Consider the following 14,930-nt stretch of genomic DNA (forward strand, 5'->3'; position numbering starts at 1 on the left):
AATCAAACACACACACGCACGTATTTATTAAAGGTCCAGAGTATAGAGTCTTCCTCTAGCTACAGAGGTTACATCAGACCTATTACAGCTTCGTGTTGGCTCCATGGTGTCTGGTTATGCATGTTAAATGACTGTGTTGACCAGAGGTGGGAAGTAACGAAGTATTTGTACTTCGTTACTGTACTTAAGTAGATTTTTCAAGTATCTGTACTTTACTTGAGTATTAATTTTTCTGGCGACTTTTTACTTTTACTCCTTACTTTTAAACACAATTATCTGTACTTTCTACTCCAGAGGTGGGAAGTAACGAAGTATTTGTACTTCGTTACTGTACTTAAGTAGATTTTTCAAGTATCTGTACTTTACTTGAGTATTAATTTTTCTGGCGACTTTTTACTTTTACTCCTTACTTTTAAACACAATTATCTGTACTTTCTACTCCTTACATTTTCAAAACGGGCTCGTTACTTTTTTCCCACTACCGCGGATGACGGCATGACGTAAAGGACGTAATAAAGGAGAGGGAAAGTCAACCCGCGAAGAAGGAGAAATATCAACATCACATCGCCTAGCGAGCTACGAGCAACCAACGAGCGAGCCTTGTCTAAACTGGAGGTTTTAACATGGAGGAGGAAAGCGAGCGAGAAAGCGAGCCTGACAGCCAGGACATTCGCCACCCTTGGCCTTATTTACAAGAACTTTTCGAGGTGGTCGGCTCCAAGAATGACTCATGGCGTATGCGTTGCGTCCTTTGTAAACCTAAAAGCCATGAGATTCTGGCTTTCAAAAACTCACCGTCGAATCTGAAAAAACACATAGAGGTAAGTGTTTTTTTGTACTTTCTATTTTAGGTTATTTTACAATGCAGTGTCGTTTCCACCAGTGAGTTAACTTAATAAATCAAGCTGGGGCCCACCTAAAAGCATGAAGCTAACCAGCTAGCACATGCTTGACAAAAACACCGAAAGCTAATGGCGTGCAAAAGGGAAAAAAAGATTTTAGCTTGGCATGCCGAATGGTTTAGCTAAACGTTATAAACTCTAAAATAATACATTTTATCATGTATCTGTTTTGTATCTGACATGTCATGTGTATGAACTTGTACATGCTGCAAGTGTCGTCTTATGTAAATTCATAGTACTTTTTGTTCAGTTAAAATCATACAAGCAGTTGAATATTAAAACCAAAAATATATTTTAAAAAATGCCCCTTTGCAAAAATTGTGCCTTGAATTTAGGCCTGTCATTTAAATATTTTTTAGGGGTATATTTATAAATAACAAATATATTTTTTGTACATCTGAACCTCTTTTTAAAATTTTTGTGTGTGTTTGTCTTTTTCCTCTTTCAGAGAAAGCATTCAAATCATGTGGAGCGATACAAAAGCCTGACTTCAACAACTCTAAAGAGGAAGTCTGTCTCCTCAGAGGAAGGGTCATCCAAGCAACTGAAACTATGGGAAATGAGAAGGGTATCGCAAAAAAGTGTTGATCAGTACATTATAAACTTTGTTATTCAGGGTCTCCACCCCTTTAGCATTGTGGAGCAGCCAGGCTTTCGAGCTCTTCTAAATCATCTGCAGCCAGATCTAACTGTGATGTCTCGAGGGACCATAAAAAATCACATAGATAAAGCAACAGATGAAATGAAAAACAATTTAAAGGCTGCTATGAGTGACATTGAATTCATCGCTACTACTACCGATTGCTGGACGGCTCATAGGCGAAGTTTTATCGGAGTAACAGCACATTGGATTGAGTCGGAAACCATGGTCAGATCCTCTGCTGCGTTAGCATGCAAGCAAATTAGGGGATCACATACATTCTCGGCACTCGCTCAAGCACTAACTGACATCCATACAGAGTACAACATACGTGACAAAATAGTGCGCACAACTACGGACAATGGCTCAAACTTCATAAAAGCTTTTAGGCTCTATGGTGAGGTAGATGAAAATAACAACGATCTTAGACAGGAACAGACAGGAACAGAACAAGGAAACAGTGAAGGAGAGGAAGATGAAGAAAACCATGATGAATTTCAGTTTGTGGAGGCTGGAACATTGTTGGATCAAGATGATGGTTTAGAATATCAACTGCCAAAACACCAACGATGTGCCTGCCATCTTTTGAACTTAGTTTCAACAGTTGATATTTCCACTGCAAATGCCAACACAACCTACAAACGACTTTCTCGTTCTGCTTTTGCGAAGTGCTCAAGTTTGTGGAATAAAAGTGGAAGGTCCACGGCAGCAGCGGAGATAATCGAAGAAAAATGCAAACTACAACTTGTGAGACCGGTTGAAACAAGATGGAACTCTCTCTTCCTGGCAGTCCAGAGAATCGTGAGGATCATCAGAGAGCAAGGCGAAGGAGCAATCACAGCTGTGTGCAGCGCACTTAAAATTCCCATGTTAGTAGATATTATATTTATATTTTAATTTATATTTTATGATTGCTTTATTATTTTTAATAATTCTGAAATATGTAATTAAAAATACACATTTATCTTTCTGTAGTGACTTATGTTTTGTTTTATACTTCTTTTTTGACAGGTTCACTCCTGCTGAGATTGCTTTTCTCACCGAATATGTAAAGACAATGAGCCCATTCGCAAAAGCGATTGATGTTCTTCAGGGAGAGACCAGTGTTCAAATGGGATGGCTCGTACCCACAATAACACTTCTCAAGACTAAGCTAGAGAATCTTCGACTTTCCTCCAAATTCTGTGTGCCTCTAATAGATGCTCTTCAGACTGGACTTGAAAGACGATTCAGAGAGATGCTTGAAGATTCAGAGCTCATTGCTGCGGCCATTCTTGTCCCCAAATTCAAGACTTGCTGGACAAGTAATGACAACATTCTTAGAACTGGTATGTATAAAATATTTCCTTAAAGCTAAACTACCTGATGTATTTTTCCTTGTATTTTGGCAAAGATAATCATTTAGTTATCAGTACAGCATAACAGTAGTCATTTGGGAAAAAATGAGACTTTGAGGTCACCTGTGGGCTGTGTTATAAGGGTTATGTTTTAGAGCGAGGGAAAACAATCACACACACAAGAGCTACTGTTTTATTTCAAAATTCATAGCTTAAATAAATAAATAAAAGCCAATCCCTGATCTTTGCCATGTTCTCATTGCTCCTGGCTTGTGTACATATTTCCTGGTTTGTTTGAGACTGTGATCGGGGGGCGCAAAGGAGAGGGATTAGGAAAGGGGAGTGTTAACATTTTTTACACACATCACTTTTACAGTCACAAAATCAGGTAGTGTAGCTTTAATGCAAAAATGGCAAACATTTATAAGAAATTGTATTACTTGTGTATGAATAAGTACTCTCAAACAGTGTACTATGATCCTTTTTAATATTTTTTTTAATATGGAACAAACATGTTTATTGGGCACCTTTTGTTGTTTCTCTCTTTCATAGGCCTAGAGTTCATCAAAAGGCATCTTAAGGAGCAACCGATCCAACATCCAAGTGACACCTCCAACTCCTCCTCAGAAGAAGACTTCTTTTCTCCCATCAAGCAGGGAAACGCTCAAGAGAACACTAAGCAGCTCGAGTCCTACCTGGCCTGCCCAGATGATACCATGGACATCCTGAAATCTTTCCCAGCTGTTTGTAACTTATCCCTTAAGCTAAACACACCACTTCCAGCCTCAGCTGCCTGTGAGAGGCTTTTTAGCACCGCTGGCCTCATCTTTACCCCCAAAAGGGCTTGCCTGAACTCCAAGAACTTTGAGAACCAGCTGCTTCTAAGGCTAAACAAGAAATTCTGGTAGCTGAGGTTTTATGTTTTATGTTTCATGTTCAAGTTGATTTGCATATTGTTAAAGCTGCACTACCTGATATCTTTTTCCTTGTGTTTTGGCAAAGATTAATTTAGTTATTAGTACAGTATAATATAATAATATACAGTACAACATAAAATGAGAGTTTGAGGTCACCTGTTGGCTGTATTATACGTGTTTTTGTTTTAGAGCGAGGGAAGGAACAGGAACTGTTAATCGCATATTTCAGAGGGACAGGAGAACTCTGATTGGTCCATATATCCTCTATCTATCCAGAAGATAAAGGAAGGATCAAACACACACGGACCACACACACAAATTCACTAATTTAAGGTCCTATATTCTCCAAAATCCACTTTTCTGCTCTTTTTTCTGTTCTAATGTTTCTACTTTAAATACATACACAAAGTTGTTCATTTGGGTATGTTTGAGTTGATAATTACATATATCCAGAACTAGAATCTATCGGGAATAATGTGAGAGCTATTGTTTCATTTCAAAATTCATAGCTTATTCACAGTATTTATTTTTATTTTTTTTTTAAAGAATTAAAAGTCAACTCTAGATCTGTTATTCTCATACCTCCTGGTTTGTGTGAGACTGTATTGTATCAGTACTTTGCTGGTTATCAATAAAATAAGTTGCAGCAGTAATCCCTCACAGTAAAATTCATTTTTTACTTTTTACTTTTACTTCAAAAGTAGATTTCAGAGGATGTACTTTTGTACTTTTACTTAAGTGAAGAGGCAGAATCAGTACTTCTACTTTTACCAGAGTAGTTTCTTAACCAAGTATCTGTACTTCTACTTAAGTACTGAATGTGAGTACTTTTACCACCTCTGGTGTTGACATCCACAGTGACTTGTCCATCGACACAAACCCACACAAGGATAACTTATAGATAGCAAAGGTGGGATTAAGACAGCAGTGATAAAAACAGCTGATGTGACAAATGCCTCTGGGTGTTAAGCTGTCAGAGTGAAAACTATCAGTGGATTTTTTGTGATTGAAGCTAGAGGAGAGACGAATAATGTTTCTGAAGGAAAAGCCAATAGGTAGAGGTGAATGGGAAGTAGAGGAAAATACATGTCGATAAGAAGATCTGCTGGATAGGGTTTGGGTAGATATAAGGAGTCCCACCAAACAGAAAATGAACGGAGAAGAATGACAGGTATGTCATTTGGCTCCAGGTAATGATTACAGAAAGACAGTGTTTAAATCAAGTAAGACTATGAGCAGTTTTGCTCCTCAAGTTAAAAGAATACAGTCTCATCTATCAGATATACCTGCACTTTGTTGAGTTACTATCCTGCTATTAATGTGCTGGAAGGCTTTAATCTGAAATAGTATATTCTTGTCTGAAAAGGCTGTGGGCTCGAGCAGCTGTCACATCTCTCATTCTCTAATAATAAAAAAAAAATTTACAACTGTACCATGTTCCATCCTTTTTTTTTATTGGCATCTTTTAATCCTTAGTAGGAGTATTAGGTCCATGTTAAACAAAAAAATTCTGAAGAAAATTCTTAAGATGTTAAGATGTTGACAATAAAATCAACTCATTCAAATCTTTATAATTAGTTTATATGGTAACAAAAATAATTATTATCTCTGCCAAGGCAGAGGTCATGTACTTGGCAGTGTTGGTTTTTCTGTTAACAACATAACTCAGTTAAGTCATGGACAGATTTTGACAAAATTTTCAGGAAACCCTTTGAAATGAAATAAGGACCAAGTGATTAGATTTTGGGGGTGATACGGATCACCATCTGAATCCTGGAATTCTTTAAAGGAGTTTAAATATGGGGATAATTTTGCCATTAGAGCTTTTATCTAAAAAAATAATGCCCACAAACACTGTCCAAAAAAAAAAAAATGACAATGACTTGGCAGAAGTCTTCTTGTCTCATTTATTGAAACAGATTATCTTTAGTTTTACACAAATTTTGTCCACATGACCGCATGATTTACTCCTATCCAAACAGCTTAACCTTAAAAATTTTATTTTAATGTTAAATCAGTTTTACTGGACATTTGATTCTCATTCTCATTAGTGTAAGAAAATAAACTTTTGTATTTCTTAAACATGTAAAAGCTTGACTATATCCACAACTTCTCTGGCAATTATTTTGCTTTCATTGAAACAGCATGTGTGTGTCTCTGTGCCCGTTAGAGTGTTTCTGAGAGCCATCAATACTTATGCTGACACCATGAACCAAAAGTTCCTAAATAATGATGACTTTGAAGTGCAGGTAAGTGTATTTTCTCTATAGTATTTCCAAACTTTGTCATATTAATTACATCTGGTTTACTTTCCTTGGATAAATTATAATATTTTCAATATTGTTCTCAATAAAGTCTTCCTCTGCTGCCCCATTTCTTTCTGGTTTTTAAATCACTTTCTATCCCTCTCCAGCTGTGGAATAACTACTTCCACTTGGCGGTGGCATTTATTACCCAGGAGTCTCTGCAGCTTCAGCACTTCTCACCAACCAAGAGGAACAAGATTCTGATCAAGTAAGAGTACAGACATTTAATTTCCTCTTACACCACATCTACTGTTCCTGAGCTAATGTAACAACCTGTTAAATGCTGCTACTTGTAATCAGACATCCAATTAAGTCATGATAAAGTAATGTAGCATTATCTTTCCCAAGGGCTTGTTTAGTGTCTGTAGATACAAAGATTAATATTAATTAAATAATTATTTATAACCTAAAGAGCTGATTTCTTTCTTTGTCTCTGTTTATGTATTTTTCCCTAATATCTCATCCCACATATATTTCAGATATGGTGATATGAGACGGCTCATTGGCTTTTCTATACGTGACATCTGGTACAAACTTGGTGAGGAACTCTGTTTTATAGAGTACAGCTTTTTAGTCGGGGAATATCTTTTACTTCATGACAAATCAAAGAATATGATCAACACTTTCCATTTAACACTGTAATAAAGCTGTGTGTTTGAAACACTGTGTCACATAAACTGTGGCCAATAAAATGTGTCTTTCTGTTAATAAAAATACGAGCAGTCAGAGAAAGCTACAGGTAGAGAAGTGGAGGGAAATGAACTGCACATGGAAATCTGAGTAAATGGTCCACAATGCAGACAGAAAAAAAAAAAAACTAAATTACCTTTTTGGTGGTGGACCTGAAGGATAACTGGAAGAGAATTTAAAGTGGTGAACCAGTGAAGAGCACATGCTTTGCTTTGGGGATTTCTCTCTTTTCTTCTAGAAGTTAAACAGATTTTAAAGTAAAAAAGAATAATAATAACAAACTTTGTTTTAAACAAGTTAAAGGGGATAAAACATCCTGTTACAATAAAGCAGTAATAAAAAAAATATGTTTAAAGGCATTTTGGATTTTGCAAATGAAGCTGATGAAGTTCCCCTAAAAAAAAAAAAAAATAAATATATATATATATATATATATATATTATATATATATATATATATATATATATATATATATATGTATCGTGATAACAGGATATTTTATCGCCTTTAACTCATTAAAAACAAAGTTTGTTTTCTCGAGATAAGAGATTATTCAAATGCAGAGTTGCGAGGAGGCTGGAGCTGCTCCTGGCCCTTCACAGAACCAACACAGAGAAACATTCAATCAGACTCGATTAAAAAAAGAATAATAATATACTTAACACACTTCTCATACAAATGTATGTGTGTCTTGCAGGAAGTCATAAGATCTGTTTTATCCCTGGCATGGTGGGTCCGATCCTGGAGATGACGTTGATCCCTGATGAGGAGTTGAGAAGAGCCACTATTCCCATCTTCTTTGACATGATTACCTGTGAAAATGCACAGTTTGGAAACTTCCAAAAGGTGCATCTACCTTGCATGTTCATCATACACATTCAGGAACATGTGTAAATGCAGTCACATTTAAACAGACAAACAGTTAAATTTATATATAAAATTTAACAAAGAAGTAACTTTTTGGGAACACAAAAGTTGCACTTACACAGAAACAAAGGCATTCTCTTTAATTAAATTCCTGTGAAGCTGCACATAATGTTAAAACGACATCTTAATTACAATTGTATAATTGATTCCTTATTCTGCTGCTTCTCTCTTTCGATTCTTCATCTCCCTTTTGTGCCTAACTTTGCTTTATCTGCTCCTCCCTCCTTTTATCTTTTCTGCAGTTTGAGAATGAGATCATTCTGAAGCTGGATCATGAGGTGGAAGGTGGAGAGGGAGACGAACGATACATGCAACTACTAGAAACCATGTAGGCCAAAAGCAAACATGTTTCACATAAGAATAGTATATGTTAATGGTTTTGTTGTTTACTCTGGAAATCTTTGACTAGTTTTCCTCCTAACTCCAGAATATGATTTTTAACAACACTGGCTTCTCAGAAGTACATTAATACACAAAATTAAACAGCAACCCCATTTAGAGATGGCCGATAATTAATTTGTGGATGCTTGTCTGCCAGCTTGCTGGACTGTGCTGCTGAGAAACCTGCGCTGAAGCCACAGGTGCAGCACTTTGTCTCCTTGGTGAAGGGTCTCCTCATCCGTCTCCTTGACTACCGTACCGTGATGAGCGATGACAGCCGCAATAACCGCATGAGCTGCACTGTCAATCTTCTGGTAGGTCAAACCCTCTTTGAAATCAGCAGTCACCTGTAAAGTGGCCTTTGGCTTGTTTTTTTTGTTTTTTTTTTTTTTTAAAGACTTGTCGGTGTCAAACTTCATTCAGTATGTCATCTCATATATACAAAATATGGGGTTTGTATAGGGGTAATGCTCAATTTATGTAACAAAGAATTTGGTTCTATAAGATCAGCATGTTGTTGGAAACCTTGGTTTGTTTACTCAGTGTATTGCTTATGTTTGCTCAGTCAGTTATGTTATCTACTACAAAGGAGAGAAATTGATTGAAAGCTGTATTTTGAAATATCAATCATGTGTCATGGCTGTTATAACCAAGGTCTCTCTGTTCTTTTCCACATTTAATTTGTGTGCTGATTGATCTAAAGGTGTATCTCCATCTCTGGTCTTTGACCGTTTACAGTGGGTTGCATCAGCTTCTGTCTGTTTCACATCCTTTCTTTTATGTGATCTCCTAATCAGACTCTTCCTCATGATAGTCTCAGGGTTTGTGGTGGATCTCATCACAAAGTGCAATCATTTTCATAGCAGACAAAATCATGTTTTCAAATAGCCCTTTTTCCTTTGATTTTTAATTGATCTTTTACAACCTTTCTAAGATGCAAATATTTAGAGGGGTTATGTAATGCTGAATGGTCCTGCTATGCTTTTTCCATCTCAGAAGAAGATTGCTGGTACGTAGCACAAGTCTGTAACTTGTAACCTGTGGCAACTGTTCATTAACAATTCTGTTTCATTTACTTGGCTAGGCTGAAAAATCCTTTCTGCAGACTACCAAGCACTAGTGTGCTTTAATATGTATACCCCCCAGGCGAACTTCACTGAAGAGTAACACACTTGTAGGCATACAATCACTCAGTGGCGGAGCCAGAAAACATTCACTAGGGTGGCCAGGATGGATTTGTTATTGTTTTTGGGGTGGTACACAAGGGCGTTGCTAGACATAGTACTCTACAGGGGCACAGGCCCCACATTACTCAGACCACATTTTTTTTATTATAAAGACCTGCCATGTTTATAAAATGAACAGTGTTATGTTCCATGTACTTTCCTTTACCAACCTGACTTACTGCTGCTTCTAAGAAACTGCTGCAGAAACATCAAATGATAATAACAATAAAGTTATAATGGACTTTGTGAATAAAAAAGCTGTGCTGTCAACCAAAAGTAAAAAATGCAAATACAGACTTTATAACTGAATCAAGTGTATAAATATGGACTCAAGTTAGAAAATACTTCTAACTGAATATCAGATTATTGTGTTAATTGCAGTCAGGTGACCTCATTTTGATCTCTCAGAGGAATTTGGAGATTCACTTTGAAAATTCAGCAAAATTAAAATCGTACAGTCAGACTTTACTCATATTTACTAATATTTGCAGAAAAGTATTATAAGTGATTGTTGGAAATGTGCTCCAACCTTGGTTGGCACACCAGTGACCCCCTCTGTAACCACAAGGTTACCACTCCCCCAAATATTTAGGTTCCACCCAGATAAACCCTGCACCTCTACAATATTCGAAAATTAGTGGTGGAAGATTAAAATTTGGTGTATCTAGATTTTTTTTTTTTTGCTTATTTGTGCAGATAAAGTAAAAAGAAGCTTACATGAAAGATCAGTAGCACAGTAGTAGTACTTTGCTGAAAGGAAATGCTCAGCTAAGTTTATGGTGATCAGCAGCATTATGAGCTCATTTTATGTTTATCATCAGAAATACACACATACACCATGTACTTTTTCTGATTATAGTCTTTTAATATGTAAGAGTTCTTAGATTTAATTTGAGGGTATTTTCATTACAATTGCAGGTAGAGTTTAAGAGTTCTAATATTTTAACAAGCAGAAAGCATTTTTTAATTGACTCAAATTTAACTGAGATTTTAGCATAACCATAAATAAATTGTTTAGTTGGGATGCTTTGTTGCTAATCCCTTTAAGGCCATAACCAAACTCTATAATTTGGGATGCTTTGCATGGCTTTTTCAACATTCATGTTTATTTCTAATTTATGGATATTTAAGCCTTTAATGTGCCTTCAGTGAAAGGAAATGCTTAGAATACTCTACTTCTCAGCTTACGGGAACTCCTGCATAGCTTTCACAGTATGCTGTAAGTCATCTTGCTTGAAATCATGAACAGATTCTGGTAACAGTGGATTTTAGATTAATCTGTTCATAAAAACTGTATTTCAGAGCTGAGGCTCACTTTAACCACTGTTGATGCACAAAATGAGGCTACTGATGAAACAAAAGCAAACTAACTAAGAATGAGGATTTTCACGGACAATAAGCATGTCAGAACATTTTGACAGATATGTTTCATCAAATCAAATTAAATAAAATTTTATTTATAAAGCACTTTTCATGCCAAAATGCAACATAAAGAGCTTTACATTATAAAAACAATATATGCATAATAAAATTTAAACAATAGCATTTAGACAATAAAGTATAACAGAGCAATTTCAAAATGATCTAGTTTTCTTTCATACAGTCACAACTGCTTACACACACACACACACACACACACACACACACACACACACACACACACACACACACACACACACACACATAAGAATGCAAGTACACACCCCAAATTTCCCCCACTTCTCCCTCCCTCTCTATTCTACCCAAACATGAGCTCTAACCCCCTTTTTGTGTCTTAATTAAATGTAGGTTAAAATAAATAAATAAATAAATAAAAATAGATAAATAAGCATCTGGCTTAATGCTGCTGTGGAAAAAACAATAGTTAGACCACAGCGAGCGCCATCACAGGAACCCCCCAGATCACATTAGGCCAGGGTCCCCACCACAGCCATGGGGCTGCAGTGCAGGACCCCAGCCGTCCAGACAAGACAAACACTGCAACAGCAACCCTGCAGAACCAGCAGGGAGAGCCCCCAGTGTGGTGAGTCCCCATCAAGAGAAAACATTAGAGTTTACATGTTAAAAAGTTAAAACAAAGATCAAATAAACCTATAAACAACATAAAAAATAATGTACTAAAATATGACAAAACAAATAAACTGCTAAAGTAACTACATAAATAAAAAAAAATAAAAAAAAATTAAGAACAAATAAATAACTACAATAAAGATTCAGTTAAAAGCTCAGCTAAGAAGGCAGGTCTTGAGCCTCTTTTTAAAAACATCAACAGTCTTTATTATAAAAGCATTTATATGTGGAAAATACTGTTGAGCAGCAAAAGTCAGGGTGACTTGACAGCTTTCACACAATCATTATATTGGATATTAACATTATTACGCTGAATCACAGTGCATTTTTAAAGTTCATTTACTTATTTAATTAGCTTAAATTAGTAAGTAATGTGTTTACCAAGGCCCTTTTTTTAAAATTATATCCCTTGGTGAAGAATTTCCCTGCTTGTACTAGCAATAATTTTTTTGTAAAGTAATCAACCTGATTGCTGTAAACATATAAATAACTCAGTGACACTCATTCATAATGCTGCATAATAGATGTCATGGCACTGCTAAAGAGCAAAATAAATTTTGAATCCCAGTCTGCGGCCCTTTGCTGCAGCTCATTCCCCACTCTCTCATCTTTCCTGTCTACCTACTGTTAAAATAAAGGCCACTAGTGCCCAAAAAGTCCTAAAAAAGCAACAAAGGAAAAAATGAAGAGGGAGCAAAGGTTTAGGGGAACAAATACTTGTAACATATTTGACATTGGGAGCATCAGGAGGCAACTGAGGTTGCTTCAGAATCATATGGTGCTGGCGTTTGACCACTTAAAAAAATTAGCTTGTCTTTGATAAAGTCTGATCTGGCTTTTTTTAATTTTTGTACCAAAAACATAGAAAGATCAAATTTGTGTCAAAACCTTTATTTTTTTCCTGTTAAGTCTCACATTTAAGGTAGACTGTACTAAGCTCTTTGCTTGTTGTTGTTGTTTTATCAGAAAAGACTAAAAGTTTATCAGCTGCTCTTAAAGTTCCTCTTATTTCTGTGACAGATTTGGTTATTATTTTAAGTGACTGACCTTGTCATTAGTATTTGAAAAAAATATCATTTTTAGTGTGTCTTCAAAATTCAAAAGTATTTTTTTTATGTGTTTCATATCAGATTTGACATTTAAAGTGTTTATGTTTCATCAGGTTGTAAACTCCACATTCATCATATAACTGGACCTTCTTTTGCTGAAAGGATGAAATAAGGAAAATTATGTCAGTGTCCAAATATTCCCACACATTGCCATAAATAATTTACTGTGAAAACAAATGTCTAGACTTGATGTGTTTTGTCAATAAATTTTCTTGTTTCTGCTTGAAAAACATGTTGGATGTTTAGAAAATGTGTTGACTGCTGCAAAATATAAACATTAGACCCTCATGATGAACTATCTACAGCATGCAATAGGTTCACAGAATAGTATCAGTGCAATCAGGGACACATTTGAAAAAAAATCAAGGTTATATTATTATGCAAAGGGTGTGACTGGACTTTTTATTTATTTTTTTTCTCACGAGCTGGTGTTTTGCTGGTAATGAGAGCTGGGATTACAGTAGTTCTTCTACTCCTCTGTTCTTTGTAGATGTCATTAAACTTCATTAAAATGGGAAAACACAAATGCATACTCCCACAGATACACACACAGGCCACCAGAAGTGTAAAGTACAGCACACATACAGTAAGGCGCCACTGAGGCAAACACTCATTCACAAAATGCCAAATACAAACTTACCAGATACAGTTGCTGCTTCTCCTAAAAGTGATATTATGCATCTATGTGTCACACGTACATTGACAAATACACACATACACACACAAATACAAATTATACTAACCCAACCTTTCGTTTTGTTCTTGCAGAACTTTTACAAGGACATCAATCGTGAAGGAATGTATATCAGGTAAAAGCCCTAGTATGCTAAATTTGACATGAAATATCTTCATGGTCCATGTCTGTCTTGTATGTAAGTTCATGAATATACATGTCTCTGTGTGTACTTGTGTGTCAATAGCTACATAATCTGACAAGGGATTATATGAGTTCTACTGAATTAATGTTAAAATCCACAGGATCAGACGGTGGTCTGACTGCAGAGGGAACAGAGAAAGACATGATGAGCAAGAGGGAGGGAGAGGTGAAGAGACAGGCCGTTCATGAGAGAGAGAGAAACAGAGACCAGGGACGAGAAAGTACAGAAAGTACAGCCAGGTCCCATGCTTTACAATAAGCTGCAGCTCTTACACATATTATGTATTAGTGTGTATGGGGACTCATACAGTAATATTTGGCTAACTAGTTCGGGTTAATTTAAAGCAAATAAACCCAACAAATAATCTCAGTATTACAAATATGTATTATAATTCAGAATATAATCATATAAACAAGAAAATCAAACTCATAACTATGTTATGAGGATGCACATGTTTTGAAGCAACATACCAAACACTTAAAAAGAGCACAGTGTACTTTTTAAAAATGTTTTACTTGCACATTCACGCAAGTATAACAAATATCAAATTAGCAATAATACGATTGATTAGTTTTAACATTTTATATGTAGTTTTTGTACTTTTAGGTTGAATGTAGAGTTTAACGTTATTTTTAGAAAATCATTACATCCTGTTTCAATAGCATTTTGAGCTCTTGTATCTAACAAGGTTGTATCTTAATAGGACTATAGAATTATTCTTTGCTACCTGTCAAATACGAGGGAGTTAAAAACTGCCTCCAACTGAATGAATGAATTAGCAGTCAGACTAATGAATTGTAGATGTGAGTGCCTCCATCCTGTACAACATCACCTTGTACTGCTTATTTATACGCATCAACAAGCCACTTGTTTTCTGCTGTGTAGTCTGGGCTCTATCAACAAAGTCCAGCCTCTGGCTGTATGATGACATATGTTCACCAGACAGAAGACTGGAACTACAAAAAGATCAAAAGGAAAAGCAGTCACAGACAAAGATTAAGCTGGTGCACAAGGACACTGTTCTTCCCATTTTTCTCCTGCTTTCATTTGTTTTATTCCTTCGTTTCTGTCGCATGCACAGAAAGTGCTCAACCTGCATGGGTTTACTTATAAAACACCATGAGTATCGCTAAACATCTGCTGGGGCACCAGTAATAGCCTGTTGCTTGTATACAATGCGCTACACAATCTGCAACTCATTTTGTCTGCCGTGGCCCACTGACATACCACCATGTGTAGTTTATTTTAGTATTCATATAGCATGCTTATTTAGTATTGTGTTTGTATTCCCGTTTTTTATTTAGCCATTTAAATGGGATTTTGTTTGTATAGTATTTGTAAATGAAGAGTCTGATTCGCTTAAGCGAATGATTAAATGTGTTCCCCAAGCTGCATGGTGGTGTGGTAGTTAGCACTGTGGTCTCACAGCAAGAAGGTTGCTGGTTCGAGTGGGGGGAGGTTCAAACAGTGGTCTTTCTGTGTAGAGTTTGCACAAGTACTCCAGCTTCCTCCCACTGACCAAATATAAGCAGGTTAGGTTAATTGGT

The 14,930-nt window shown here is 36.1% G+C and overlaps 2 protein-coding genes across 3 annotated transcripts in view; both read left to right on the forward strand.

Moving 5' to 3' along the window:
* Window positions 1-14,930, forward strand: part of LOC121642833 (dedicator of cytokinesis protein 2) — a 104,732-nt gene that overhangs the window by 80,188 nt on the left and 9,614 nt on the right. Inside the window, exons 29-35 of the mRNA XM_041989813.1 lie at window positions 5,967-6,045; window positions 6,210-6,310; window positions 6,582-6,640; window positions 7,490-7,638; window positions 7,962-8,047; window positions 8,258-8,414; window positions 13,274-13,314. Of these exons, the coding sequence (XP_041845747.1) occupies window positions 5,967-6,045; window positions 6,210-6,310; window positions 6,582-6,640; window positions 7,490-7,638; window positions 7,962-8,047; window positions 8,258-8,414; window positions 13,274-13,314 (672 nt within the window). The remainder of the gene's footprint in view (window positions 1-5,966; window positions 6,046-6,209; window positions 6,311-6,581; window positions 6,641-7,489; window positions 7,639-7,961; window positions 8,048-8,257; window positions 8,415-13,273; window positions 13,315-14,930) is intronic.
* On the forward strand, window positions 5-4,468 carry LOC121642834. Of its 2 annotated transcripts, XM_041989815.1 has the most exons (5): window positions 7-821; window positions 1,351-1,470; window positions 2,212-2,411; window positions 2,554-2,870; window positions 3,432-4,467. In XM_041989815.1, the coding sequence occupies exons 1-5, from the start codon at window positions 624-626 to the stop codon at window positions 3,785-3,787; spliced, it is 1,191 nt and encodes a 396-aa protein (XP_041845749.1). In that variant the 5' UTR covers window positions 7-623; the 3' UTR covers window positions 3,788-4,467. The 2 variants fall into 2 exon arrangements, with proteins under 2 accessions (XP_041845748.1, XP_041845749.1); XM_041989814.1 differs by having other exon boundaries at window positions 5-821; window positions 1,351-2,411; window positions 3,432-4,468.

Source organism: Melanotaenia boesemani, chromosome 7 (genome assembly GCF_017639745.1).
Source record: "Melanotaenia boesemani isolate fMelBoe1 chromosome 7, fMelBoe1.pri, whole genome shotgun sequence".
NCBI classification, from domain to species: domain Eukaryota; kingdom Metazoa; phylum Chordata; class Actinopteri; order Atheriniformes; family Melanotaeniidae; genus Melanotaenia; species Melanotaenia boesemani.